Source organism: Pan troglodytes, chromosome 6, assembly GCF_028858775.2.
Source record: "Pan troglodytes isolate AG18354 chromosome 6, NHGRI_mPanTro3-v2.0_pri, whole genome shotgun sequence".
Lineage (NCBI taxonomy): Eukaryota > Metazoa > Chordata > Mammalia > Primates > Hominidae > Pan > Pan troglodytes.
This window is the reverse complement of record NC_072404.2, coordinates 39,731,250-39,758,669: the sequence shown is the minus strand read 5'-3', so window position 1 is coordinate 39,758,669 and position 27,420 is coordinate 39,731,250. Positions and strand designations below refer to the sequence as shown.

The 27,420-nt window shown below is 40.8% G+C and overlaps 1 protein-coding gene across 2 annotated transcripts in view; it reads right to left on the bottom strand.

Moving 5' to 3' along the window:
* The window catches only part of BMPER (BMP binding endothelial regulator), a 249,361-nt gene that overhangs the window by 162,970 nt on the left and 58,971 nt on the right, over positions 1-27,420 (bottom strand). For both annotated transcript variants that reach the window (XM_009452884.4, XM_054655539.2), the window contains 3 exons: positions 24,895-24,977; positions 21,038-21,128; positions 16,693-16,775 (listed from right to left, as the gene is read on the bottom strand). In XM_009452884.4, the coding sequence (XP_009451159.3) occupies positions 16,693-16,775; positions 21,038-21,128; positions 24,895-24,977 (257 nt within the window). The remainder of the gene's footprint in view (positions 1-16,692; positions 16,776-21,037; positions 21,129-24,894; positions 24,978-27,420) is intronic.

Sequence of the window (27,420 nt, the reverse complement as noted above, 5' to 3'; positions counted from 1 at the left end):
GATAAAGGGGATATCACCACCAATCCCACAGAAATACAAACTACCATCAGAGAATACTACAAACACCTCTATGCAAATAAACTAGAAAATCTAGAAGAAATGGATAAATTCCTCGACACATACACTCTCCCAAGACTAAACCAGGAAGAAGTTGAATCTCTGAACAGACCAATAACAGGATCTGAAATTGTGGCAATAATCAATAGCTTACCAACCAAAAAGAGTCCAGGACCAGATGGATTCAGAGCTGAATTCTACCAGAGGTACAAGGAGGAACTGGTACCATTCCTTCTGAAACTATTCCAATCAATAGAAAAAGAGGGAATCCTCCCTAACTCATTTTATGAGGCCAGCATCATTCTGATACCAAAGCCGGGCAGAGACACAACAAAAAAAGAGAATTTTAGACCAATATCCTTGATGAACGTTGATGCAAAAATCCTCAATAAAATACTGGCAAAACGAATCCAGCAGCACATCAAAAAGCTTATCCACCATGATCAAGTGGGCTTCATCCCTGGGATGCAAGGCTGGTTCAATATATGTAAATCAATAAATGTAATCCAGCACATAAACAGAGCCAAAGACAAAAACCACATGATTATCTCAATAGATGCAGAAAAAGCCTTTGACAAAATTCAACAACGCTTCATGTTAAAAACTCTCAATAAATTAGGTATTGATGGGACGTATTTCATACTGAATGGGCAAAAACTGGAAGCATTCCCTTTGAAAACTGGCACAAGACAGGGATGCCCTCTCTCACCACTCCTATTCAACATAGTGTTGGAAGTTCTGTCCAGGGCAATCAGGCAGGAGAAGGAAATAAAGGGTATTCAATTAGGAAAAGAGGAAGTCAAATTGTCCCTGTTTGCAGACGACATGATTGTATATCTAGAAAATCCCATTGTCTCAGCCCAAAATCTCCTTAAGCTGATAAGCAACTTCAGCAAAGTCTCAGGATACAAAATCAATGTACAAAAATCACAAGCATTCTTATACACCAACAACAGACAGAGAGCCAAATCATGAGTGAACTCCCATTCACAACTGCTTCAAAGAGAATAAAATACCTAGAAATCCAACTTAAAAGGGATGTGAAGGACCTCTTCAAGGAGAACTACAAACAACTGCTCAAGGAAATAAAAGAGGATACAAACAAATAGAAGAACATTCCATGCTCATGGGTAGGAAGAATCAATATTGTGAAAATGGCCATACTGCCCAAGGTAATTTACAGATTCAATGCCATCCCCATCAAGCTACCAATGACTTTCTTCACAGAATTGGAAAAAACTACTTTAAAGTTCATATGGCACCAAAAAAGAGCCTGCATCGCCAAGTCAATCCTAAGCCAAAAGAACAAAGCTGGAGGCATCACACTACCTGACTTCAAACTATACTACAAGGCTACAGTAACCAAAACAGCATGGTACAGGTACCAAAACAGAGATATAGATCAATGGAACAGAACAGAGCCCTCAGAAATAACGCCACATATCTACAACTATCTGATCTTTGACAAACCTGAGAAAAACAAGCAATGGGGAAAGGATTCCCTATTTAATAAATGGTGCTGGGAAAACTGGCTAGCCATATGGAGAAAGCTGAAACTGGATCCCTTCCTTACACCTTATACAAAAATCAATTCAAGATGGATTAAAGATTTAAACGTTAGACCTAAAACCATAAAAACCCTAGAAGAAAACCTAGGCATTACCATTCAGGACATAGGCATGGGCAAGGACTTCATGTCTAAAACACCAAAAGCAATGGCAACAAAAGACAAAATTGACAAATGGGATCTAATTAAACTAAAGAGCTTCTGCACAGCAAAAGAAACTACCATCAGAGTGAACAGGCAACCTACACAATGGGAGAAAATTTTCGCAACCTACTCATCTGACAAAGGGCTAATATCCAGAATCTACAATGAACTCAAACAAATTTACAAGAAAAAAACAAACAACCCCATCAAAAAGTGGGCGAAGGACATGGACAGACACTTCTCAAAAGAAGACATTTATGCAGCCAAAAAACACATGAAAAAAAGCTCATAATCACTGGCCATCAGAGAAATGCAAATCAAAACCACAATGAGATACCATCTCACACCAGTTAGAATGGTGATCATTAAAAAGTCAGGAAACAACAGGTGCTGGAGAGGATGTGGAGAAATAGGAACACTTTTACACTGTTGGTGGGACTGTAAACTAGTTCAACCATTGTGGAAGTCAGTGTGGCGATTCCTCAGGGATCTAGAACTGGAAATACCATTTGACCCAGCCATCCCATTACTGGGTATATACCCAAAGGACTATAAATCATGCTGCTATAAAGACACATGCACACGTATGTTTATTGCGGCATTATTCACAATAGCAAAGACTTGGAACCAACCCAAATGTCCAACAATGATAGACTGGATTAAGAAAATGTGGCACATATACACCATGGAATACTATGCAGTCATAAAAAATGATGAGTTCATGTCCTTTGTAGGGACACGGATGAAATTGGAAATCATCATTCTCAGTAAACTATCGCAAGAACAAAAAACCAAACACCGCATATTCTCACTCATAGGTGGGAATTGAACAATGAGATCACATGGACACAGAAAGGGGAATATCACACTCTGGGGACTGTTGTGGGGTAGGGGGAGGGGGGAGGGATAGCATCGGGAGATATACCTAATGCTAGATGACGAGTTAGTGGGTACAGCGCACCAGCATGGCACATGTATACATATGTAACTAACCTGCACAATGTGCACATGTACCCTAAAACTTAAAGTATAATAAAAAAATAAAATAAAAAAAAATGAAAATACCAAACACTTCACTGCATTTTTCCTAGACCTTGGTCAAATTATTTTACTTAATGATAGAAGTATGAGATAAACACACAGTTTGGTTATAAATGAAATCTTGCTTCAATCTCTGAAAATTTCTGTGTTGGAAAAAAAAAATTCTCTTACAATCTGATGTTTTTCTGGGCATATGTTCTGTCCATTCAGTTAGTGGGCTTAGTTATTAAAGACAGCTGTGTCTATTGTTTATGAATATTATGGATGCTGAAAACCTAATAACAAAACCCAAAATTCTCAAGAGTCCCCTCCCTCTCCTGTTCTTGAACTTGACACTGAAAAGAAATGCATTTCCCATCAATGTCAAAAAAGAGTCACTCCTAGCATTTGCCGATCACATTCATCACCCCAACTGGTGGGGAAAAGATCCCTAAAGTTAACACAGCCCTATAATCCAATATGTGAAAGGACACTAAACACTTGTTTAATAAAATGACAGCATGAAAAAAATTAAGATATGTATCAGTATGAATAATGTAGTGAGAGTAATTTTTCATATTCATTTTGAAATTAAAAAGTAACTTTTCTATTATTAAATGTTAGTTCTTAAAATATGACCAAAAGATACTCCTTCATAATGAGTAACTGCTTTTGTTAACGCTTGACTACATTACACATTTATATCTAATCAAGCCAAAAATGAAACAGGTACCTCCTCCTTTTGCCTAAAGAGAATGGCATGGATAAACTATAGTTTTCCTTTTTATTCATTATGAATATCAAGTTTTTTTCTGTTGTTTAATTCTAGCAATAGTCAGAGGTTTAAGAAGTCCTCACATAGTTTTGTAATTTAACATCTGGAACATAATGTGGTTAATCATGATCACATTGTCTGACTCTGTGTATCATAGAGAACAGAAGAGAGGCACAAGAGGAAAAAAAAAAAAAAAAGTAGTAGCATTCTGTGATAGACAGGTTTGACACCAGAGCTGACTCCTGGTCACTTATACCTGCCATGGGGCCCCTTATATGGAAGGTGCACCCAGATCACAGAGGCCGTGTCCTCTCCAAACAACAAAGTCTGCTCAGTATTTCAAGTTGGCTCTTCTAAACCACAGCTCGAGATCTTAGGTGGATTTCAGAAGGATGAGTCACTGCGTATGACTCAGTGTAGGCTCAGAGATGGGCTTGAGAAGGGAATGTTGGACGGTGCAGAGGAAGTACTCTTCTCCTTGTGTGTTTGTGGTTCAGTATCCTCCAATCTTTAGAGAGGATTGTGGCTCCCTGAGATGCAAACACATCGCAGCTCACACACCAAACAAGTGGTACCATTTAAAATTCCACTCTGAGGGAATGGTGGTAATTGAAGCCATTCACAAGCCCACAAGAGCACTGCCACCCTCCAAATCGAACATTTGAATGACATTTAAAAGGTGCCAGAATGTGTAATCAATTCATTCAAAAGATATTTCCTGAATATCTAGTGTGTGCAAAATTCTGGGATAGTTATTTGAGGAGAGACCAAGATAGCAATGAAAATGACTCATGGTACTTTACCAATACCAGGCTATCGTGCAGAGCGCCTGATGGGAATGGAAGAGGGGAAGCTCAAGTAGGACCAGGGACAGGGAAGTGGAAGCAGGCGGGGAAGGAGATGGAACAGAAGGGCACAGGAGGGGAGGGGAGCCATGAAGCACAAACGAACAAAGGAGCAGGGAAAGCCGCAGGCCCAGAGGTACCAAACTGGTTTTTTAAATGAAGTTATCTGGCTAATAATGGACAAAAAGATCAGAAAGTTCTGGAAATGTCCTAAAGTACTCTGAGACTAATATTTTATCCTATTTTGTTGACAAAAAAGGATATTTCTTTTATTTTCGTTAATGAATATTTCCATTCTCATCCTCCCACAACACAGAATGATACATTCTTAGACTTGCTGTCCCCTGAGCTCACCCCCCGTTCCATCCTCTTCACACAGCTACTCTTAAGTCTCCTTACCAGCTTTTTGCAATGGTTGTGGTTGGAGCCTCTTCCTCTACAGATTTATCATGAATCTTTCATGTAACCACGCTCATTAAAACCGTGAATATTTTCCTACTGCCTTCAAGATGGGCATCAAGACCAAAGTAGGAAGGTAGAAAAGTTCTAGATTGTATAACTCATTTTCAAGAACATGGATACTCAAATCAACAGCTATAAGACTAGTTATTTAGCCAAATATTCACTGTTTCCTATGTGTAAGACACTGTACTCAAGCTGTGAGGTACATTATGCCTGTCTACTAGGAATTTAAAATTTGAAACCCAGAACAACATCCTAGGAAAAGTAGAAAGAGATGGGCAGAGGAGCCCAAATGAGAACCAGACTTGGAGAGTAGGGGGATTCTGGATAGTTCTCTTTCTGAGCCAAGAAGGAAAGAGAGAAGACTAGGGAGGTTAGGAGGCTGCAGAGCCATGAGTATGAGAGGAAGCACTATAGAAACTCAAAAGAATGAGTCATATCAATACGGGAGCAGGTACAGAAGGTCGCAATCTCAAAATGAAGGAGTTAGAGATGGAAAAGAAGGAGTTTAAATAATGAAAAGTCTTGGACAAAATAAATGTGGGAACTGACAATGCTGACTCACTTTTCTGTTTTTTAATATATTTGGATCAAGATTTGAGGGGTAAAGATTGGAAGAAGACATGGGATTTTAGCAAACTATGCAATTATCTACCATGCCATATGCATACTAAGGTCAAATGGCACACAGAGCAGTTTCAGTGTTTTTAAACGCATCTTAACATATCTAGCCGAGGATTAAGATCCTTCATACACATATAAACTTCAATAATACTTTAACTACCCAATAGAAACATTAGAAATAAAAACACAGACAATTTACAGAAAAAAAAACACAAATGGCTGATAAACATATGGAAAATGCTCAGTTTCAGAAGCCAAATGCCATGAAAACAAGATTCCCAAATGGAAAATAGTTATGGTGCAGGAAATACGTAGTATGCACCTACATACTGATTATTGGAGTGGGAATTAAGACATTGATTTGAAGTACTTCAGCAACACACACACACCCCTTAAGATATTTGATTCTTTGACCCACTAATTATAGAACTTAGCCAAAGAAATAATCAGAGAAACAAAAAAGATTAATTTTCAAAGATATCTGTCACATTATTCAAAATAGTAAAAACTGAAAATGTTAATTTTTAACAACTGAAAATGATGAAATTATGGTTTTATGGAAATATTATGTAGCTTTTAAAAGTATTCTCAACTTTTTCATGAAATGGAGACATATTCACAATATAATGTTAAATGAAAATAACAAGGATATAAAACTACCTACAGAATTATATGTACATATGGAGGGAAAAAAGTTAGAAGGAAATATATCAAATCATATTAATAGTAGTTATCCTTGAGTTGTACAATTATTTTCATTTCTCAATATATCTAGGCTTTTTGAAATTATCATACAGTGCTTTATATGTGGCACAAGAAAGGCCGCATTATGGTTTTATTTTCACAAGTCAATAGATTGTATTTGGCTGAAAAGGAAAAGTGAATTCCTCTTCATTTTTGAATGCCCAGGGCCTAACATAGTGTGTAACACAAAACAGACACTCAAACATGGTTAAGCTAACAAAGGACTGGCTGGCTGTACAGGCAAGACAGAGATATAAAGATGGAAAGAGGAACGGACAGATAGTTTAAAAAGTCTTCAGCATTTAGTAAAATCCATATCTGTTCTAGGATTTTTAGGGGATAAAAGGAACACATGATTTGACAGACCTTAGAGAAAATAAAAGGATGAAGAAGAAAATTAAAGGAATGATCTTTTCAAGGATACAACGAAGTGAGACTTAAGCAATTGAGCTAATTCTTCTACCAACTCTAATCCCTATTCCAAATTTCACTCAAATCTATAAACACATCTGCTTCTCAGACAGATAAGAGAAAGTAACTTCAAAAGCAATGACACAATTTCTCCTTCCATCTACCAGGAGGATAAATTTACAGTCACAGAACACTGAAAGCTATGTCTAGGTGAACCCAACTCCTCCATAAAATTTCCAAGGAAGCTATCACAATTAATGCTTAAACTTCAGTGGATCACTGCAACGGAGAGATAAGCCCACTGGATAAACATTTTTTTTTTTTTTTTGAAACGGACTCTTGCTCTGTTGCCCAGGCTGGAGTACAGTGGCATGATCTCGGCTCACTGCAACTTCCACCTCCAGATTGAAGTGATTCTCCTGCCTCAGCCTCTTGAATAGCTGGGATTACAGGCACGCACCACCATGCCCAGCTAATTTTTGTATTTTTACTAGAGACAGGGTTTCACCATATTGGTCAGGCTGGTCTTGAACTCCTGACCTCGTGATCCACCGGCCTCGGCCTCTCAAAGTGCTAGGATTACAGGCATGAGCCACTGCACCTGGCTGGATAAACATTTATTTTTATCTATTTTTGGGAGCAGAGGCAATGAGGGTGGCTCTGCCCGGAAACTATCACATTTTCTTTGTTTATGCATATTTTCTTGGTAAGGAGATGCATTATAGATTATGTCTCAATTTTCCAACTTACCTGAGGGTAACAGATATGTGTTCTTCATCCACACTGGCATTATGGAGACAAATGCTTAGGCTCAATGCCCGAGGCTGAAATCTGGTATGAGTTTAAACTTGCTTAGACGTGTGAACTTTGGAGAGAGGAAGTGTAATTTATTCTTTTATTGTGTCAATATTTCTTGCACCAGATTTGGGTTTTTTTCCCCAATGTTTGCATTACCATTATTTCTCCCTCAAAATGGCTGGTCGTTCTTCACTCCATAGACTCAAATGCCATTTCCAAGTTTCAAATCTCCACCAACAATTATAGATAATATCTCAAAATTACACTGGTTGGTGCAGGGAGAGGATAGACAGAGAGAAATGGCATGTAGCGTTATAATCAGGCAGTTTACGGCTTCAGTTCTTGCTAGCTTTTTGACTTTAGGCAAGCCATTAAACTTCTCAGAAGCTTGGGTTTTTGTTTGTTTGTTTGTTTGTTTTTAAACAAAAAAGAAGCTAAGAGCTCCTAGGTTGCAGAACAATTGTGAAAATTAACATTATATACTATATGTACCTGGCACAGGGTACACATTCAGTAATAATAACTATTATCAATAATTCCTCTGTAAATAAATCATTTGTGGATTTCTTTTCAAACTATGCATTTTCATATAAATGCTCAAATGTCAAAGAAAAACTTTCTTTTCCAACTTTTTTCCCTGTTGTGCTCAATATGAAGTCAATGTCTCCCTGTGTAGAAAAATAGCTTTACAGAATATTTCAGCTACAAACAAATTATATAAAGAAATAATCATAAGGAATCTTATAAGCCATTAAAATAAAAACATACATGAGGGTTAAAATTTAGGATTTGTCCTGCAAACATTTAAGTCCAGGATGAGGTAGAATTTAAAATATAGAACAATTATTCCCAATATTTTTAATATAAAAAAATTGAGCCCCCTACTGGTTTCAAGAACTTGCTAAAAGTACTTAACTTGCTGAAAGTACAGTCTAGTAACACAGATAACTCAACTATGCTCATGAACATTTCAAGATGTGATTTGAAGCTCTTGCCTTACCGTTTTCTGCAACTCTAAACTAACATATTATGAAATTTTCCCAGTCCAAATCAAGCCCTCACACTGAATGACCCCTCTTAAGCCAGATCCTCTAAAACCTCATCCCACCTTTGCCCTCTTTCTTCCAAAAAGCTACAAAAGCTTTGTCTAGGTAATGATCAATGACTATGGTAGGCAATTAATTCAGCTTTGGCTTATAAACAGGTCATTTTGGTGGTATTTTCAAGAAACCAGAATTTGATATCCCATAACAATAGTTGTGCATTTATGGATTCAATCTAATGACAATGGCATTACAATAGACCTTCCGCTAGAAGCCTTGGCTGACAGGTAAACCACAACTATTCGGATTCTTTCTAACATAAAACACCAAGATTCACAAGCTCATTGTCCAGTCACAAAACAAGCAGAACACCAGCTACTTTTCTAAGCAAGTTGAAGGCCCCTCCTAGTGGCCAAGTGCTATCCAGCCCTTTAAGAAAACTTTTTTTTTTTTCAATTGACTGTTCAAAATCAAGACCTTTTTGTCCTCAGGGTAATGGTACATCCATAGTGCAAAATGGAACACTGCAGCAATTACACCAATATTTCAGACTAGTTTTGAAAATTCCTCTGGGGCTTTTTGGCCCACACTAGTTAGATAAACTGCCCATATTGATCTAATTTGCTCAATAATTGCTCAATTCTCCAATTTATTGCCCAGATGTAGCCATATTTCTCCCCGTGGACAGGGAAGATATAATGACAGCTTATGACTAAAATGCATCAAATTGCACATATTATTGCAAGTAAGGCAGAGGGCATGAGAGAGGGTTCAGGCATCGAAGTTCCCAAGTCCCCATGTCAAAGGAGAAACAGCACAGTTGGGCACCACGTGACCACAGAAATGATGAGGCATCTCTTTGCTTCCTATTGCAGAGAACTGCAATCTGAGCTGGAGATGCTGGAGCAGGAGGAGGTCAGTCATGTCTCCTGTATTTTTCAGAGCAAGGTCAACTCTGAGGATAGTGGATTCTCCTCTTTTAAAAGCTCTGCCACAGTGAGTGGCCCTGATTGTTGGTGACTGCTTCCTGCCACCACAGCTTCCTGCCACCAGAACTTGTGGGGATCTTTGAGGCTTAGGAACACTTTTCAAACAAGACATTCTCAGGGAAGTCATTCACATTCCATACTAAACAATTTATCATAAGCTCTACAGCAGCTGAAATGAATCCCTTTTCCTTTCTGAGCTCATCCACGATGACGTGCCTCTCTCTATTCTCTGCCGAATTGGTAAAGACTAAATGTTTGGTGTGGGTGGGGAAAGTAGCAGAGAGAGAAGAGAAGCAGTGGGGGAAAAGAAGGAAAATAAAAACCAGCATCCATTTGTTCATGAATTCAGCAGATTATTATGTATACCCATTATGTGCCAAGCACAGAAGATACAGTCACCATTTTATCCTAATGGATGGAGTTAAATAAAACCATCACAAACAAAAATATCTAATTACAAATCATTTTAGATGTTTGGAGCATAAAGTATGGGGTGCTATAAAAGAGTTTCCCAACAGGAAGTGATCTGGTCTTGGGAATCAGAACAAGCTTCCCTAAAGAAGGAATGTCTGGGCTTTGCAGTGCTGGATGAGTGGGCGGAGACTGTCTAGGTATAGGAGCGATGGGAAGGAGGAGAAATGGGAAGAAAAGGAAAAAGCCACCTAGGTAAAAGCCATGAGATATGAGACCAGTGCTTCTCAAACTTTATTTGGCAAATGAACCTCTGGGATCATGTGGAACAGCAGATTTCAATTCAGTGGGCCTGGAAGAGGGACAGAGATGCTGCATTTCTAATGAGCTCACAGGTGGGGTCCACGTTGCTGGTGGGAGTCCTCCCTTTGTGTAGCAAGGATGGAGAGGTTCTGTCTGAAGGCCAGAGTGGCCAGAGCAGAGAGGATAAGGATGAGGGACAGTGATGAGGTCACAGAGTTGACAGAGGCTGGACCCTGCCTGGCTGCTCAGAACATCTTCAAGAACCCAGTCTAAGAGAGAGGGAAGCCATGAGGATCTCCATTTTCTTTGCTTTCTTCAAATACCCTTCCTTGGAGTTTCATTTTCCCTGGGAGACAGCACTTTGCAATATCTAAAGTGTAAGTGAGAGCAAAGGTGTTTATGGACTTCAGGGCTTCTAAGAGCCAATAAAGCACAGCTCCTTCATCACAGACAGCCCATTAACAACCCATGTTTATTGGTAAAAATCCTCTGAACTTAATACGCCTTTGTCAGCAAAAGTAATTGATCTTGGCCGGTTAATTTGGCTGGTTTTACAGACAGAGGACTTGCTGCTCTTTTAAAAGCATCCTACCACTCTGTGGGCTACACTCCCTCCCGTAAGCAATTTCCAAGAACACTGAGCCCCTGAGGTTCTTAAAATAGTTTGGTAAAAAGAACACAAACATCTCTCATTGGCACCTTGGTCTTTAGTCTCACAACGTTGAAGACAGGTTTTACAGAAATGTCTGTGCCAACTGCCACCATCCTGTTTCCTGAAAAGTTGACTGAACAAAGGCACACAAAGCTGTTTGCTATACAGTTAAGCAGGTAGGAAGCCAAGGTGTGCTTTAACCAATACTCAGTATACTTTATAAACTATTCTTTGCTTCAGTGGTAGGAAAGAATCCTCTTTCCATTTAAACATGAATATAGTGCTTATTCACACTGAACACATCTCATAAAGAATGCACTCTGGTATGACTCAGACCGCTATATGGAACAGCTAATAGGACTCAAGCTGTCACTCCCCTGATGAATATCGGGACTCTGAAGAAGTGATTCTCTTGGCTCTTTTATTTCTACAGTGGGTAAACAGGGATGATGCAGTTTAACAAATGATAAGAAAGCACTGCATTTTCTGAGTGAGTCATGATGATAGTCACACCTAAAAATGTTAGGCCTGCTTCTGGAATGGATAAGAGCAAAAGGTTGTGAAATCCTCTCCAGATAATCCTCAAACATTATCACGTTCTCAACTGTCTGGAATGCCATAGAGATGGACCAGCTAAAACCAGGATGTACAATCATGTGTGAGGCATTTGTTTCGTTATCTTAGGAATCCATCTCCATAAGACGAGTGTCTTCCTGATGGTCTGCCTCTCTGTCACCACATCATGAAAACATCAGTACACAGATTTTCACAAATTCAGAGAGTGTAACTAAGTGGGTTGGACCTCAAATACAAGCCACATGGCGTATACAAGCCACTTGCCAGTGGGGACACCATGAAGAGTTTGCAGTTCATCCATTGGAGCTGGATAATACCCCCGAGGGATGCTTCACACACCCACACAACTCCCTAGGGTGTGCCCCCAAGGCAAAGAGTAAGCTAGTGATAAGGGGATATCTGACCAGATTTACTCTCCCAGACGAGAATAGGCTGGCAAGTTTGGAAGGGCAGAAGTCTCAGGATGGAAGAGGAAACATTACTCTTTCTTAGTGTACTACATCAAAAGACAGCAATAGGAAAGAAGAAGGGTGCCAACATTGCTGAGCGCCTGCCAGTGGTGCTAAGTACAGAGGAGGAGGGAGGGAAAGATGGCAGGGAAGCTATAGCAAACGAGAGCCATGGAGCCATCAGGAATACAAAACAGAAAACAGTTGCTTCTCCTTGGGGGAATCAGGTTCTCAGGGAGTTGTATGGGGGTGGTGATAACAGACTTGGAAAGATCAAGCATTCGCCAGGTGAACAAGCAGAAGAAAGGAATTACAAACAGGGTAGCAGCATGAGCAAAGGACTGGAGGCAAAACAGAGTAATAGGTTTGGGAAAAAGCTAAAGGTTTAGTATTCCAAAAGTGTGTATGCATATGCATGTATGCATATGCGTATGCACATATACGCATACATATTCACAAATATATGAATGTATAGATGTTTACGTGCATATATATGGACACTTATGCACACATATGTATGTTGTAGCTGACTCTGTCGCTGTGGACCCACATCCTCTCACCCTTACCACTTGGGTGTGTGCACATGCCCACACTTCTAACTGCCAGTACAGTTAGTCCCTGATGATATTTTGACTTAAACGATATGCACTCAGTAGAATATGTACTTTTTAGTACTCATACAACCATTCTGCTTTTCACTTTAAGTATAGTTTTCAAGAAGTTTAATGAGCTATTCAATAGTTTATTATAAAATAGGCTTTGTGTTGGATGATTTTTTCCAACCATATGCTAATATAAATGTTCTGAGCATGCTGAAGACAGGCTAGGCTAAGCTACGGTGTTCAGTAGGTTAGGTGTGTTAAACGCACTTTTAACTTAAGATATCTTCAACTTACAATGCATTTATCAGAGCATAACTCCACCGTAAGTTGAGAAGTACCCGTTTTTGTGTTTCTTCCTCTTGCTGCTAAAGACCACTTTGCCACTTGAGGGGCAGGCTGGAAATGCTACCCAATCAAGACCTCCCGGGAGCAGCCCTCAACCAAACCCTGGTTGGAGTTGGTGTGTAGATATTTCAGTTCTCTCACTCCTTCAGTGAAAACATTCTGAGGTATGAATTTTACACTGGCTTCCAGACTTTCCCCAGCAAGACTAAGCTCTGGTCACACACAATGGTAGCTCACATGGTGTCAAAGTCTATTTGTACTATTATAACAAAATATCTGAGAGTGGGTAACTTATAAAGAACAGGAATTTATTTCTCACAGTTCTGAATGCCGGGAAGTCCAAGATCAAGGTGCTGGCTGGTTTGGTGTCTGGTAAGGGCTGCTCTCTCTGCTTCCAAGATGGCGCCTTGTTGCTGCAACCTCCGAAGGAGAGGAACACTGTGTCCTTACATGGCGGGAGTGATGGAAGGGCAAGAGAGATGAACTTCCTCCCTCAAGCCCTTATATAAGGACACTTGGCCATTCATGAGAGCAGAGACTTCGTGGCTTAATCACCTCCTAAATGTCCCACCTCTTAATACCACCACAATGGCGATTAAGTTTCAACCCATGAATTTTGGGGGACGTTCAGACCATAGCACTTGGTGACATTCCCTCAACTGGCTGCTTCTTCATCCTTGTCTCCCCTCTGCACTCTTCTGCCAGAGCCTTCTGTATCTCCCAAATAAACTACTTACACATATATACTTATCTCAGGGTCTGTTTCTGGGGCATCCAATCTTAAACATGTGTATGTTAGAAATGTGTTGAGAAGTATCTGAGAAATGTGTATGTTTGCATTTGTATTTATAAGCATGTTTTTATATATTTTTATTATATTTATATATGTGTGTATAGATACATGCAATTACAGATATAGAGATATACAAATATATAGTCACATAAATACTATATACATGCTCAAATGCATAATATGTTTATATTTCTCTATATATACATCTTTCTATTTTTACCAAAGCACAACAGGTTATTACATGCAGTCTTCATTTGTACAGGGGAAGCTGCAGCCTAACATTATGAACACCCCTCTGGTAGCCTCCTCAGTGGGGCATTTGGCCTTGCACAGGTCCTGTCTAAAGCCCTTCTCCAGCTTTGCCCTCTCACGCAAGATGGCACCTCACACCTGCACGCACCTCACATGCCAAAGCTTCCAAGCAGGCTGCCAGGGCAACACTGGCAAACTCCATGCCTCCTAAACTCCATGCCTCCAGGCCATGCATTTGGAATATTCCATTCTAAAGTGAACATCTCCACAGTTACCATCCTCAAGAGAGGGCCATTTGCTGCCAAGACATTACTTTTTTTTTTTTTTAGTGTACTCCATCAAAAGATAGCAAACATGAAAGAATATTAAAAACCAGATTATTTTACCAACAAGCTACAAAAAAGCTTACACCTCAAATGTGTGTGTTCATAAAAGAAAAACTGCTCTTATGACACTCCCCATACCCAAGCTGACACACAAATGTCCTACCTTCAAGCAAGAACTCCATTGTTTCTCCCATTTATTCTATTAATCTAAAGGCTGATATCGGGAACATAATCAAAGTCATTAGTTGCCCTTTGAGTGCTGAGGATGGCACTGCAGAAAACTAGACAGAATACAGGAATATATGAAATTAGAATACAAGGATATGAGAAAGGAATAGACTCTAGGTCTGGCAACAACTCACTAGGCAGGAAAACTTGGTGTTTCATTCATCATGCATTGTGTTTAAAAACATATGAAATCAGAATGCCTGCAGTACATTTTGGTTTGTGACCCCTGTACATATCATCTCTAAGCTCATTTCCAGTTCCAGCACTGGATAACTCTGGCTGGCTGTCACTGGTACAGCTGCAGGAACTTTCCATTCTCTTTACCACCTTCTAAATTTCCTCTCCAAGGAGGCTCAGCTGTGTGACCTTGGCACACCTTTACCTGGAAAGGCAATTCATTCAGATGCACATTTATAATTTCCTATTGAAATATGCCTTATTTTTCCTCAGTCTACTCCCAAAAGCATAAGATTATTTTAAAAAAATTATCAGAAAGCTTTATAGTTTACAGTATGGAAGAAATAAAATTGAGAAATGGGTAATATTTAATGGCAAATATTATTTACATAAATCATTTACATAAAAATAAAACTATTCAGGCCAGGCATAGCGGCTCACACCTGTAATCCCAGCACTTTGGGAGGCTGAGGTGGGTAGATCACTTGAGGTCAGGAGTTCGAGACCAGCCTGGCTGACATGGTGGAACCCCATTTCTACTAAAAATACAAAAATTAGCCAGGCCTGGTGGCGCACACCTGTAATCCCAGCTATTTGGGAGGCTGAGGCAGGAGAATCACTTGAACCTGGGAGTCAGAGGCTGCAGGGAGCTGACATAGTGCCACTGCACTGCAGCCTGGGAGACAGAGCAAGACTCTGTCTCAAAAAATAAAAAAATAAAAAATAAAGCTATTTAGTCATAATTAGCAGGAGAGGAACAACATGGAGGTTGAGTTGGAATATGCAAGCTCATGCTCATTTTCATGAGTACATTACTTTGTGTTTTTTATATATTATTATATACCTGATGTATATTATGTATATTACATATGTTTTATATCTAGATATATAGAGATATACATATATACTCTCTTCCTCCCTCCCTTCCTTTTTTACCTCCTTCTCCCCCATACAAAAGCCATCACATTTCGTCGTATTTCCTCCAATCTGTATTCTCTAGGTTGGGTGCATGTGTGCTGAGGGAAGGAGGAAAGATTTTCGAAAAGACATGTAGAGAAATGACAAATGCTATGGTTTATGATGATCCAAATATGATTCTGCTTTGGTGAAATTAGGATGCTAGAGTTCCCCATGTATTTTCCTTTTAATATTCTGAGATGCATACTGAGTCACAAGTGACTTGGAAAATGTATGTTCTTTATTATAACAGATTAAAAGCTTAAAAAATAGATGGTTGTACTAACTCCCTACTGTAAATAACTTGGAGCAGCTGGTTAAGACTAGATTCCCCATCACTACCACCACCACTGATTTCACCCTAAATTTAACATATATTAATTAAAAAGATCCCTTTACAATTGTAGCTTGTGCCAAGTTCTTTTTTATATCTAAGCATGCTGGAGAGATCGTTAGTATATGGCTTAGAATTCAGCAATGCTTAGAAAGACAAGCCTGTGACTTTGTCTCACTGATTCCTCCTCTGCCCTGAACCCACCATTTCAGGCGATTTCCTCCTATCCACTCTGCAACCTGTAAATGATCAGCCCTCAAACCAGGTTCTCACCCCTCAGGATGCACAGAAGCAAGCTGTCTTTGTCCCCATTGCTTCTTATTTGGCTGCACTAAAGAACCAAGCAGCTGCCTCAGCAAGAAGCTCCTCAGCCCCTGAGGAACAGAAAATCCATGCTTTCCCCCAAAAAAGGAGGCACGTGGAGGAAAGGCAGCCTCTCCCTCATGCTTCAGAGCAGAGTTCCTCAACCAGGAGCAAGTTTGGCCTCCATGGCCCATTGGGTGGTCTGCAGACATTGGTGGTGATATAGCTGGAGGGGTTTACTGGCATCCAGTTGGTGGAGCCAGGGGACCTTGCTAAACATCCTGCAACACACAGGACAGGCCCATGAAGAAGAATTTCCCAGCCCAGAATGTCAGTAGCTCTGAGCCAGGTGGATGAGCTTTTCCCTCGGCTCCACATCAGGAGGGACTGACTTTTACCCAGAGAGGAGACGAGAGAGAGGCTGTAGAGACCGGGGGTGCTCTTGGTGAGTACAAGCAGTGCTTTGCCCAAAGGACACCCTGGGAACATCCACAGCAGGACTTACAGTGCAGGAACACTTGGTACATTTGCTTCCTTCCGGCTGAAATTCCTCCCCTTCCTGATACTGCACACCCTCAAACACACAGCCTGGAAAGCAGACAAGAGTTTAGAATTAGGGCAACAGCCATCATCGTTCAACCTGACACAATCCTTCTAACCACAGTTCATCCGTTGCCCACCTCCACACAGCTGAGTGTCCTCTTCAACCAGTGGACAAGATTGCTGCATAGTGAAAAGAAAAAACAGAGGCAAACGATGGGCATGGGACCTGAAACCCCAAAGATGCTGGAAAACAAATAAGACAGTGGAACCCAGGTCAGCCCAAGGGGAAGTAGTGCAGCATAGAGAGCCGTGCTTAGGGTCCGGGAGCTGCATGGTGATCATGCTGCCCACTGCCAGAGGGACCAAACCCAGGGGGGCCAGAGGAGGCAGATGGAAGGCCAAGGGAGAGAAGTCAACCATGGGCTCGGAGCAGATGACACCAGGGGCCCCATTCAATGAGTACCTAAGAAGGGCACAGCCTCTACCGCGTCCTAGGTACCCCAATCTCACTCCACATCCCCAGTGATCCTACAAAGTAGGGACTTTCATCACTCTTTTCACAAATAAGGAAAACGTGGCTCAGAGGGGAAAGTAACTCACCCCAGCTGGCAGGTGGCAGAGCTAGAATTCAAAATCAGTTCCGACCCATCTGCTGCACTGTTCAGAGGGCCAGGTACAAAGGCAAGAAGGGGCAGAGGCAGGACAGGAGGTATCATACGGGTTTTCAGCCCCACGCTCTCTGTTAAAGGGACTATGGCCCCCTCCAAGTTTGAGCTAATAATAGGACCAAAACCCAGGAGGTGTTCCCTATTCAGAAAGATGCCCAGGACACTGCCACATTCCAAAGAGAGGTCATAAATGTCGCGATGCACAGACCAGACAGGAACCCCATGTCACACAGGCCATGGGATAACTATGAGTTAACAGCAAAGCCACATTCCTCAGGACTGACCTCACAAGATGCTGGACCAGGACAGCTGAGGTCACTTTCTCCATGGAAGACAGTGCTGGGAGCAAAGCTAGCAGTGGGCAAAACTTAGCCAAAGCAGAGTCTTGTGAAAGACTGCTCCACGCCCCTGAGAATGAGTGTTCAAGGCCTGCCAGCTAAAGCCATCTGCAGAACCCACCAAGCTCTTGGAGCAGCTGGTTCCTGACAAAGAAGAATGGGCATTACATCCACCTGATCTGGCCACTGACCTTATTCATCTTAAGCTGGATACAGAGCCCTTTGTTAAATGGAAGACATGCAGACAAGTGCTACTGAGCCTGAAGTTGCATTACCAAGTGAAACCGTGGTTTAAAAAATGCCCCAGGCATAAGATCTGTATGCTACTGACTTGCAGAGTTAGCAATCAACCAGCTCCTTGGTATTCTCAGTGATGCTGGAAGGCTTGGTAAGTGTGGGGCCCTCCTAGTGGCTGTATCTCAGCACTGTTACTATGGCAGATGCCCACTCATCTCTCTTTAAGGTGCACTTCCAACAAGGCAGCTTTAATTCTTTCATACAGGTTTGTAGCACTGATTTTGTCACACAGATTGCCAGATTAACTACAACAATCTACACTTGACCACTTAAATGAATTTTAAATGAAAATTCTATGCAAACTGTTTCCATCACAACCCACCATTCCTGAGCAAAGAGCCCAATGAAAAGGAAGGAGCAGTCGACCAAGAATGCCCTAAAATCTGCTTCGGGAAGAAACTGACCACAGACTACGTGTTTGTCATTACACAGAATATCATTCCCTGATCAATGCCAGTCCTTCTGAGTGACCAAGGAAGATACCCAAGGCTTCTCTTGACTCTCCCTCCCTAGATTTGCCTGAAGCCTCCCTCATAAGACAAAAGATAATGCCTTGTGGATACAGTTCCTTCTGGATCCTCCAATTTGCATCCCAAAGGTTGGCCTTTGGAATTAAGGCGAGGGAATGAAATTGATTCATGATCCCGTAACTGAGGACACAGAGCCTGCCCAGGTGTCAGGGGGCTGGTGGGTGGCACTGGCATGCCAATTCTTAAAGATTTGCCTTCCAGAACACCTGGACCTAAGCTTCTCGATTCTCGCGGTGTGTGCGGGCATGGGAGGTAGTGCCCTATGGTGGCCAGAAAAGAGAAGGGGCCGGATCCCAACCCCACCTTTGGCCCTTACTCACTCACGGACCTCAGGCAGGCGCTTACTCTCAGTGGGCCTAATTTCTTCTTGTGTAAACAGTGGATGGCTGTGAGGACTTAGCACTGTAATATGACCAGTCATGGAGTTCAGCCCTTTCTTTCCCAGAAACTCAACCAAAAAGAGAGTGGAAGAAGCAATGGCTCAAATATAACTTCAACTGCTGAAATAGATGGCTCTGCTGTTTGTGTACCCACAGTTTCAAAGGCAGCCTGAAAATATGACTATCTCCTAAGTGAGGAGAATGTTCTACAGGGTGAGAGGTCTTGGGCTTGAAGTGTTCCATTTGATTATTGTTGGTCCATGACAGATCCCATGGTTATGAGGAGAGGGCAGCTCTGAGTTGATTCTGTGTCAATAAAGCCATAGTCGGCCAGGCGTAGTGGCTCACGCCTGTAATCCCAGCACTTTGGGAGGCCAAGGTGGGTGGACCACGAGGTCAGGAGATCAAGACCATCCTGACTAACATGGTGAAACCCTGTCTCTACTAAAAATACAAAAAAATTAGCCAGGCGTGGTGGCGGGTGCCTGTAGTCCCAGCTACTCGGGAGGCTGAGGCAGGAGACTGGTGTGAACCAGGGAGGCAGAGGTTGCAGTGAGCCGAGATCACACCACTGTACTTCAGCCTGGGCGACAGAGTGAGACTCCATCTCAAAAAATAAAAATAAAATAAATAACAAAGCAACAGTCTACTCAACACAATTGAACTCATATTTAAGAGCTATGATATTTTTAAATCTATATGGTGTATAAAATATGCTCTGTTATCAATGTCAGGGTTGGCTGTGTATAGAAATTATCTGGGAGATCTGAGACCCGAGTGTTCCTCAGAGATTCTGATGGAATTGGTCTGGGATGCAGCTTGATCATCAAGATTGATTTTTTTAAGGATTTTTCAGGTGACTCTGGTGTGCAGCCTGGACAACTACTGATCTCATTGAATAAAGATCCTGTAGGCATTTAAGGATACGGTTAGGCAATACAAACCTTTCACAGCATTCAGAGAGAAAAGCACTCAAGCAATCTCTGCTTGATAGACACAGAACAACTGGATAATGGAAAAAAATAATTTTACTTTCAACCAGTTTTTGGCTTTCATGTAAGCTCATGAACAATAAAAGCTTTACAGAAATCCCAGTGTGAAAAAGAGGCTGAATAAAGACAGCCCAGGTTGCTGAGGAGGGTTAGACGTAAGTGGAAGCTGGCTATCCTTGTCATTCAAGGGTGAGAAAAGGCTGAACTCTGAAAGGGACCATGCCTTTGAGACTGCATGGAGGAAAGTGACAGGTGCCTGAGAATGGAGCAGGAGCTCATCTCTGCAGAGCATCCAGTGGTGCCTTAGCCACTTCACAGGAAGTTTCCAAGAACAGAAGGCCCTTTGGAGATTAACCTCAAAAGCAGAGCAGTAGTAGTATCACCACTCTTGAGGAAAAGCACTCAGAAAAAAAAAAAAAAAATGCAGAACACCTGTCAGAGATTATTGGCCAGTGGCTTAAGAGATCAGAAAAAAATCTGTCACCTCAAAAGCCCCAGGCTTGTATGTAAGGGCAGGAAAAGATGCAGGAGGCCTTTGTAATCCTGTTCAGAAAAGTAAAAGGAAACGTTCCAGCCGCTGCAAAGGAAAAATCCTTTTGCTGTCAGCTAGGAAGCAGGGCCCTCTAAAAAAGACAGAGGGTCCACCTTGTTGAACCACATGGAAAACTGAGACCAGCAAAACCCTAAGCTAAATTCACTTAGGGACACAGCTCTCAGTTTTCAGAAAACATCTGGTCACCTCATCACCATGGCGAGCTCTGGCCAGGATTTTGCAATATGAAGCAGTAAAAAGACATCTCTGGAAGCCAGAGAAAGCCACAGCCTTTTCTTCCAAAATAAGCATTACCTGTGGCCCTGTGGAGTGGAAAGCAGGCCTCAGAGCCTGGAGAACCCCCATGCCAGGACCTCCAGCACATTGCATTCATGCTGGGCACACCAAGGCAGCCAAGCCGATATTTCTATGCAAACGAGCTCGCTCTCTAAACCCATTAGGTACACAGATGTAAAGTGAGGAAAATTTCCAACAAGAGGGGTTGGGAGATTCATGCATTCCTGAAAGAACACACAGAGATTTCCAGCCTCCCCTTCCTGAGAACGTTACCTGGACATGTGGGGCAGCACATTCCCAGATGCTCCAAAGGGTTTTTACAATGAACAACACAGCGCACCCCAGACTCTGTGACAACGCCCTCCTGAAACACAGAACACAACAAGCAAAGTCAGCCCAGAATTCCCACGGAGTTACTACTTTTGGAAAGTGACCTAAGTAGGAGAAGTGCTCAAGCACAAAAACCACAAGGCTTGGTGGGTGTCAGGGCGAGAGGTATGAGACACCAACGAGGTGAGATCCAGGCTCACCCCAATCAATGCTGTAGAACTCAGTGCAAATCTGTCACCTCTTATTTTTCCGTCTTTGCTTTCTCTTTGGCCCTAATTTCTTGCTTCCTTTTAAATCTAGTTTTTAAGACCTTCTTGCTGTCAGTAAGTACCCAACAGAATCTAGCTGCTCATTCACAATTGTTTTAGGTTTTCCACACTTCCTGTACTTTCTATCATTGTTATTCATGTCAAGCCATTAATGGTGAGGCACAGCATATAAGTATCTTAACCCAGACTAGCACCTGGAGATCCTAAATCCTTACCAACCTTCTAGAAATAACTAGGCCAGCTCTGCAATCTTAGAAATGTCACTCTGCCTCACACAGAGCCTGGGTCTCAGTTTTCCTCAAGCATCAAAGGAAGGGATTAGACAAAACTATTTTTAAGTTCATATTATATATGTCAAAATAGGGACTTTAGGGCTTAATAATAAAATCAAGTGGCCGGGCGCAGTGGCTCACGCCTGTAATCCCAGCACTTTGGGAGGCTGAGGCAGGCGGATCACGAAGTCAGGAGATCGAGACCATCCTGGCTAACACAGTGAAACCCCGTCTCTACTAAAAATACAAAAAATTAGCCGGGCGTGGTGGCAGGCGCCTGTAGTCCCAGCTACTCAGGGGGCTGAGGCAGGAGAATGGTGTGAACCCGGGAGGCGGAGCTTGCAGTGAGCGGAGATTGTGCCACTGCACTCCAGCCTGGACGACAGAGCGAGACTCCATCTCAAAAAAATAAATAAATAAATAAATTAAGTGAGTCATTTGCAAATTGATATTTGGACTCTAATCACCTTAATGTCAATTGAAATATTTTTAGAATTAATTTTCAGAGTTGGCCTTTGAAGGGCTTTCTCCAGATTCTCCACCCATTTTGTAAATGGATTTGTGTTTCATTTTTGGTTTGGTTTTTGTTGCTGTCTGTGATGGGATGGGTGGCACAGGATGAAAACAAATATAACAAATTAACAACTAGGTCATTTTCTTCATCGTGTCTGCTACCACATCATCTCAACCCAACAAGGAGGGCTACATCCTTAATGTTTTCATATCATGTCAGGCCTGAGGTTTCCACTCACTGGAGAATTGGTTATGGCTTAAATCACATGGGAAAGAAAAAAACAACTAAAGTACTAGCAATATATAACATCACAAAAAGATCCATGCTTTAGTTACATAACTGAAGCAATGCAAAAAGCTATGCATGGCCCCGAATCAATTTTTCTTTGGTATCTGCAATCCAGATGGAGGATTCAGGTTAGTTCCCAGCATGAATTTCCTGTCCATGATCTTCAAATTTTCCTCTTCCCATAAGAAATTAAAAGCAGGAAAATAAAGGTAAATTTCTCACCATCAGAGCTCCCTTGGTAGGAAGATATAAGAAACAGGTAGAATTCAATTCAAATGGAACTAGGCCAGATCATTAGACTTCCTGTCATCTGTCTGAGACCTTGTTGTACCCAGTCCATTCAGGCGCTCTACCAGAAGCATTTTTAACAGTTTGGCTTTCTGCTTACAACTATCCCTGAAGAGAGTACTATTTCTGTTTTATAGGTAGTTAAAGTGAGGTACAGCGAGGTTAAGTAGCAAGTTATGTGAGTGGCAGAATCCATATTTCACCTACTGCCCTACACTGTATCCTCTGCTACTGATTTTGTGCCCTGAGAAAAGAAGAGCATGCAAAGAGAGGTTGCCATTGTGTCATTCTGCAGAGAAGCAAGAAGACTTCCCTGACAGGTGCCAATAAATGGTAATTTCCTGCATTCCAAGATGAGGTCTCATACCTAAAGAAGGAAGCAAGTCAGGAAAGGGAAGGTCCCAGCTGAGCAAAGGAGCAGCCTTTGGTAGGTCCCTTCACCGCAGGTTGCTTTTCTGCGTATTGAATAAAACATTATCCTAGCTAGCAGGGCACAGGCAAGGTTTTAGAAAGGAGGAAAAACTGAAAGGCAAACTTCCTCTTGGGTAGGTAACATCAACTTTCTCTTCCCCATTTTACAGGTCAGCATCTCCTGACTCCCAAGGCTGCTGGACTTTAAGATCTCTTTCAACAGTAATTAGAGATTCCTGCATCACTCTTTCTGGGCCCTACTGACCAGAGATGCTAGGCAATTGGAGTTTCAGGGTTAACAATGGATAATGGCTTAATGTGTTATTCAGTCAACAAAATAGTCCCTCCCATATAATAGCTTCTACTTAATTTAAACAAAGTCTTCATCCAAAGGCAGCAAAATTCACCCATGACTGGTCCATGCAACTTAAGGATCTTCAAAACCTCTGACTGTTACATAGGAATACTATGCTAGACTCCAGAGGATATGTGATTGTCTTGTTTAGCATTGTAACCATGGCTTTGGTTTTCTGAGTGCTCTATCAAAGAGTGGAAATTTTGCTGGTCAAGAGGCAGGGCATGGGTGAAGTGGTATAAATTTTGAAACAAATGTGGGATTTTGATGTTATGGAAACTTATTGCTCTAATCCCTTTGCAGTATGACACTGATTGAACCTGCAACCTGGAATAAAAATCCAGCAAATATTTGTTGATTTAATAATGTATTATTTATATGTGTTTATCTACTGCTTATTTTAACAAGCAACAGATTTCCTATATAAATAAGCTGAATATTTAACTGAATAAATAGCTGAAGGTCTTATGAATGAGCATACCTATCATGGCATATAATAGGAACATAACTACCTAAAATTTAGATTTCAGTAAACTAAATGTCACTATGCTTAAGATAAGAGCAAAGAGAAATATCCATTATTATACTAACCTTTCAATTTCCTTTAAATGCAAAAGCATATCCTTGGACAACGAAATAGGGTTAGGGATAAAATGATTTAACAGCACCTTTTCCACGAAGAAGAAATTTTAAGTTTTGTCAAAATTAGATGAGCATAATTTGTGACAGATTATTTATAAAAAGTTTTTGTTTGCTTGTTTTTTTAAAGGAGGAGTTTGAAAATTTAGGCTTTTCATTTCTGCTTTAGTTTATCTTGCTGTGTTTAACACCTGATGGGGTTAGAGCCATGTGGAATCACTGCTCTTTTCAGAGTTCAATAGGATCAACCACAGTGGACTCCCTAGTTGCTGAATTGGTGGTTTTTTAATTTGTCAGGTTGAAATCATCGAGTTACAGTATACTAATTGCTTCAATGTAATAGTTTACAGATTGGATCCAGTTCAAAATCTTTCTAAATCAAAGAAGGGAAACATACATCCTTTAACAATACCCGCTTTCTGCTAAGAGGAATTCACGTTTTGCTCAAAGATGACTTCACAGGAAGACATGAATTTTCCCCAAGGACATGTGCATCTTCCTGGAGTTTTCCCAGGCACAATTTAACAATGGTGGACAATTCCACTGTGTGTTTCTGGAAGCAAGTTCTACACAATATCTATGCTGCACCTGTCTCGTTATGGTGAATGTCACAGTAAGTACACACAAGGATACAGTTGCTTTTTCATTGTTTTTTTCATTTCTGTTTGGCCTTTTTAGGGTTTTGTTCTATGTTGTGTGAAGGGGTGACTAAAGAGGACTCTATGGATTCCTTTTTACTGGAGAGAGAAATAATTGAACTTTACCTGGCACTGGCGTAGAACACAAGGCTCAGCCGGGCTCTGCCATTTGAAGGAGCTGTTATAGGTATTTCCTTCATAGGTGCAACCTAGACAGGAGACACAGAAGCAGGAAGAAAGGCCAAGAATGGGTATGGGTTTCCTTTACCTTTTGGAGCAAAATAAGTTATGTTCTCTAAGGCCAGATTAGCGATCAAAGGAACCACCATGCTCTTTGGCTATTTTTCCCCAAAACACAACTAAGCCTTCTAAGTATCCACTTGACATTCACTTACATTAATTCATTGACTACTGAGAAGATTAACCTCCTGAATTATATTATCGAGTACAAAGCCATAGATTGATGAACTCTCATGGCCAAAATGTATAACCTCGTGACTTGATTTATGCCTAATGATGCATGAGGAGTAACAGAGCTAAAAACACCACTATTAAAAGGGATCTTACATGAGATTAAATTAATTCAAGATCAAAAGTGAAGCTTAAAACATGATAGAAAATAAAAGCAGAAAATTAAAATATAGGACTTGAATGCAAAATTCTATACCCATCTAAGATTGTTGATGAGCTACTGTCTTCCCTAGATAAAACCTTCCAACCCTTACCTCCAATTCTAAGAGCTATGATTTCATACTTACTTTTTATATTACTTTTAGGTAGTAAATTAGACTAAGCGAATCTGAAACTACCCAAGTATGGATTATCACATGTTATTCATTGGCAAAAACAGAAGTCAAAGGCCAGAGATCTTCAAAAGAAGAAATAAGCCAGTTAGCTTGAGTCTCTGTGGAAAAAGGCCAAAGAAACAATAGTGTGGAAATCACAGCCTAGGTCTTGAGTCAGTTTCTACAAATAACCCTCCACACTGTGGGTTACACGACCTAGGAAGATGCACTTGGCGATGCCTATAGTCACTGTATCCTTAGAAGCCCACTAGGCAAAGAGATTTACCAATACATAGTCTGGATTGCTTAATACAAAAAGTACAGAAGCAGGAACACACACGTGATAATGCAGAAATAAAAGGGTCTGGCTCTCTGTTTCAATGACTGATTTCTGGCAAGCTAATCAACCTCAATTCACATCAAGTTTTTCTTGTCCAAGACAGAAAAGAGACTCACTCCTTCCATGAGAACTTTTAGATAATGCTGTGGTTAAAAAAAAAAATCCCTGTTAATACATTCAAGCAGAATAACAAAGGACTTAGAAAAAATTCAATAGATGTTTTCATAAACTTGGAACTATGATCTGAATTCCCAAAGAATTATGAATGACTGAAAGGGGCTCAGTAATACTCTGCTCTCTAGTTCCTACAAATCAAATTACTAAAGTACACAGTTGATTGGAAACACATTAGGGAAATGCTTTCACTATATATTTTTTAATTTCCTTTGCATGAAGTGTTACAGAGATAAAATGTTCAACCACAGGAACCCCTAGCACACTACAAATACTTATGCCAAACCGAGAATGAATACAGTAAATTTTCAACAATGAAAACCAATATAAAACAATTTGGGCTAGCATAAATCTTACTGAACAAACGCGCTTACAAGAGACGTGCCATGTGCATGTCTGATCCACTAACACAGACTCATTCAGATAATAAATAACTTGTTCCGAGAGATGGAGGCGGGGAAATCAGAGAACCAAATCCAATTCATGTTAAGTCCAACTAAATATGAAACGCCTGCCAAGTCTGCCAGTGGAGTTTCCGAATATGTTATATATTTTCATTATCTGCATTAAAAAACTGAAAGAAAGGGTAGTTTTTTGCTGCTAATAGTGCAAGCAAAGATCCTGCCTTTTTTTGTTTTAGAGGAGGAAGTGTGCTACAAAATCCATGTGGGCCAGGGTTAACAGGCTGTTCCCAAGCAATGCCAGGTCATGTGCAAAGGGCTCCCAGGAGGAGCACCAGGCTGTCTGGATTATTCCACTCTTTATGGGATAAAAGGTATTGGAATAAATGGTTCACAGTGCAAGGAACCCAACAGTGTTTTCTGCTTCAAATAACTGTCAGTGGGAAGCCTTGTTCCTCCACCATAATTTACCACATAAAGAAAGATTGGACAATAATACTGGAAAATTGGACGAAGGTCACATTGTGAAGTGCTCCATTGCTAAACCACCCTTGTTTACGTGTCATTCTATCACACCTGAGTCCATATAACAGATCTTCTCAAATGATGGATGAATCTGACTGACTGAATAGACTCCAAAACATCTGTGAAAATCTCTTTAGTATATGTAATCTACACCTTTTCCTTCTTCACCTACCCTCACTACCATCAACTACTTATGGAGACTTCAGTATATCAAGCACTAGAATGGATTTCATATGTAAGGACTCTCAGAAAAAAAGATAATTAAAGAAAGGACATTCTCATCGCTCTTTGGGTTTATGTTCTAAGATAAACATGTTATTTTAATTCATGAAACTAACGAGCTAAATGAAGACTCAGATATAGATACAATCAAAGAAAACCTTATATGTACTCCAAAAATAAATGACTTCTTATTTTCTGTTAGATA